A 3,587-nucleotide genomic window follows, 5' to 3' on the forward strand; every position below is an offset into this window, starting at 1 on the left:
CCCCCCTTCTAGAAGCTGAATTTCTTGTTTGATTTACTGCCTGTTTCTCTTTATATCAGTTGGCCAAGATAGTGGAGCCCTTTACTAATACATCTGTTCATTATTCATCATTTAACCAAATGGTCACCTGTAAATGTGCTCCACCGGTTTTACGGCTGTTTTGCACCTGTTCCCCCCCCTTTTCTAGGACTTCTATTTTTGTCAGTTAGTGAATACCAAAAACAGATTATGGTTAACAACATTCTGTTGAAAGAGTTAAATATGACAATAATTGAGGCAATGAAATTTGTTGATAATTGGTTGGGCTACATTTTCCCTGTGAAAATCTCTAATGTTATGAATGCTTCCTTCGATGTACTTACCTCGTGTATGTGGTTGTGCAATGTCTGATTCAGTTGGCTTCCACTGCTGCTGAGGCCGATCTTTCTTCCAGCCACCCCATTCGATTGGGGCTGGCATTGAACTTCTCAGTCTTCTATTATGAGATAATGAATTCCCCTGAAAGGTATGAAGCTAACACTTGTTCGTTTGGTTCAGACAGTCTTCGATAGAATTAGTTCTGAAGTTTATGTCCAAAATTTCCTTGTGATTGAGCCTGGGGATTTTTTTTTATGCAGGGCCTGCCACCTTGCAAAGAGTGCTTTTGATGAAGCTATAACAGAGCTGGATACTCTGAGTGAAGAATCTTATAAAGACAGTACTTTGATTATGCAACTGCTGAGGGATAACCTTACCTTGTGGACTTCTGACATTCCTGAAGATGGAGGTAAATGCACATATATAATTTTAAGTTTAACGTTATGGTTTGGCAGTCACTCAGTTGTCATATTCTTGGTCATCTCCAATAATTTATTTACGTTAACAGGTCTTGTCTGATGAAACCCTCTTGGAATGTTAAAAATAAACAATATCACAGCTTTGTCAAACTATCCTTTGGTTTGTTGCCCTTTGAATTGTCAACCCACTTTTGTTTCTCATATCCCTTTCTGTTTGTCTAGAAGCATAGGTGATCAGTGATTGGTCATTTTGGTATTTCCTTCTTGTTGCTACTTTTAATTACTTTCAGCTATCTAGGTTAGTTGACTCGATTGACATAGGCAATTAAGTGTGACCTACAGTTTTGTACTTTTGTTTCAACCATTTTCTAGTAGCTTCTGCAGTAATTTTAATATAATGGGGTCGTCCTGTTCTGCAGTCTTAAATAACCTCAGTACTCGGTATGATTTTTAGTTAACAACCGCAACCCTTGTCCCTCACCTGTCATTGTGTGTATCCTTTTCTCTTTGATATATGTTCCATCTTGTCCCTGTATTCTATTGGATCAGTTGTGATTTACGTCAGTCATTTTTGCCACTTTGTTTTATGCTTTAGTAGTTAATTATACATCGTTATGTGCCTCTGCAGATGAAGCTCAGAGAATGGAAACCGCTGCTAAGACAGCTGCTGGGGAAGATGCAGAGGTTTGTTCACTGATGCTTCTTTTTGTTCATCTATTTGATTGAGCACCTCAAAAAATTTAAATAAGCAGAAAAGTTAACATGTAATCATCTTTCTTTGCAGTGAAAAATGGAGATGGACTGCAGGGGAGTTTGGCGTGTAAACTGAAAAAAAGAAGGGTCATGTCATCATGTCTACATATTTGGTCTTTAGTTGGAAGATAAAAGATTTATGAACATCTATCCTCTAATTGCTATCCTCCTTATTTGTGTTTATCAATTTAGAGTATTAATCATCATTCAATTTGTGGACATATATACATGGTCGTCGGTCAGTCCTGTAACTCTTTGCTTGCATAGCCTATTCTGTTCCATCGTCTCTGGTCATGGAGAAACGGAATTGTTGCTTTACAAGGTTTTCTTCTTTTTTTCATGGAAAATGCAATGAAGTTCGGATGGACGACTCTTTAAGTAGAGCTAATATAGTGTTGCTTTTGTTATCATGTCTTAATGTGTTGTTTTTCTTCCAATCCGTCTAATTTCCTGTTTTGATATATTTTGAATTTATTCTTTCAAGTAGAAAATGTGGGAACAAGGGAAAAACATGGTGTAAAAAAATAAAAATCAAAAGAAGACCCTATATTGACAAAGGAAATGAACAATTTAGGCAACAAAAAAATGCTAAAGCAAAAGAAATGGACCTAGCTGAATCCCTAGACGGCCTCAAACCCTTCTTCACAGCTTTAACGCCTTGATCATTTACTGGAATTTTAACTCGTAATCCCATTACTGTATGTCTTTTACTCTTGATACTTCTACCTAATCTTTGCATCTAAATCAACTCGAAAGATTGCTGTACTCCCGTTTAAAACCTCCATTTTAGCAATCTCCCAAGGAACCCCATAACTCAGAATCGACTCGACACGATGAGCTTTCTTGCCATACCCTTGATAAAATGCAGGAATTGAAACATTTCCAATTGGTAAAAAAGTTGAGATGTTGAGCTGGTAATAATAAATTGTCACATTAATGGTGTCGTAAAGAACATTCATTTACTTGACCTCTGAAGCTCACAAGGTAGTCTATGTTGACTATAAAAAATAATAAATTTTCTATGATCGTATTCCTCTATTTGTCTCTGCTGAGATACATTTTCTATTTTGATTTCCCTGCAGGTGTTTCCTGGAAAGAATGCTTGAATTGGATTAGTATTGAGACCGGGAATTTAGGGATGTTGATTTGATTTCTTACATCCTATTCTTGAGGGTTTAATATTAATGTTCAATGTTGCACCACCCAACCAAGTTTTCTTCATTATTTCTCATATATCTTTTTGGATTACTGGGGAACATGAAATTGGCACGTGTTATGAACTTTGTGAGTGAGGGAGATAATATGTTACCACAGGGCTGTCTTTAGAGAAGCTTAACTGGTATTATGAAACTTCCTTGTTATGAAGTTCCAGATTGTTATGCAATTTTACTCTTTATGAAATAGGTTCAGCGAACTTATAATTTCAATTGTTGTTCTGTATGTAGTATGTTAGAAAAAACGGTTTTGTTATACAAAATTTACATGGACTATGTTTTGATCTCTAGACCTATTGTCCACTACTTGCTTTTTCATTTGAATAGATAAAACAATAGTCCCACATAGACTAAAACCTAAAGAGTTTTAGACTTAAATACCATAGAATTGGCTAAAAGGGCATGACCCTTGGGTCATTAGACTTTTGCGTGAGGGGGAAGGCCTAGACTAGGGCAAGGTTGCCTTTCCCATACGCGCCGTCCTTCGCATAGAAGCACGCACGCCGCTGTCCGGTCGGGCTCGGGTGTGGGTTCATTAGATCCTATCTTTTTGCTAAAACTTTTGGTACGTGTCTTACACACATGTAGAAGAATCTTCTTCTTTGTCTGCACAAGTTTGTCCTGGCTTTCTTGTCTGTACGTGTTTGTCTTGCCTTCCTTGTCTGCACATGTTTGTCCTGGCTTTCTTGTCTGTACGTTTTTGGCTTGGCTTCTTGACAACACACTGCTCTAAGCCTGACAAAAGCAACACTGTTTTTAACCAAACATTTCCAGTATTTCTGTCTTACGCATGGTTTTGTTGCATGCATTTTTCCTCTCGTTTGTAACGTCTGAAACACTATAT

General features: G+C 37.3%; 1 protein-coding gene across 1 annotated transcript in view; it reads left to right on the forward strand.

The window, feature by feature from the left end:
* The window catches only part of LOC113277461 (14-3-3-like protein B), a 4,039-nt gene extending 2,100 nt beyond the window's left edge, over positions 1-1,939 (forward strand). The window contains exons 4-7 of the mRNA XM_026526554.1: positions 396-505; positions 618-766; positions 1,405-1,460; positions 1,561-1,939. Of these exons, the coding sequence (XP_026382339.1) occupies positions 396-505; positions 618-766; positions 1,405-1,460; positions 1,561-1,563 (318 nt within the window). The 3' untranslated portion in view covers positions 1,564-1,939. The remainder of the gene's footprint in view (positions 1-395; positions 506-617; positions 767-1,404; positions 1,461-1,560) is intronic.
* Positions 1,940-3,587: the final 1,648 nt, after the last annotated feature.

The sequence above is a fragment of the Papaver somniferum genome, chromosome 1 (assembly GCF_003573695.1).
Source record: "Papaver somniferum cultivar HN1 chromosome 1, ASM357369v1, whole genome shotgun sequence".
NCBI lineage: Eukaryota > Viridiplantae > Streptophyta > Magnoliopsida > Ranunculales > Papaveraceae > Papaver > Papaver somniferum.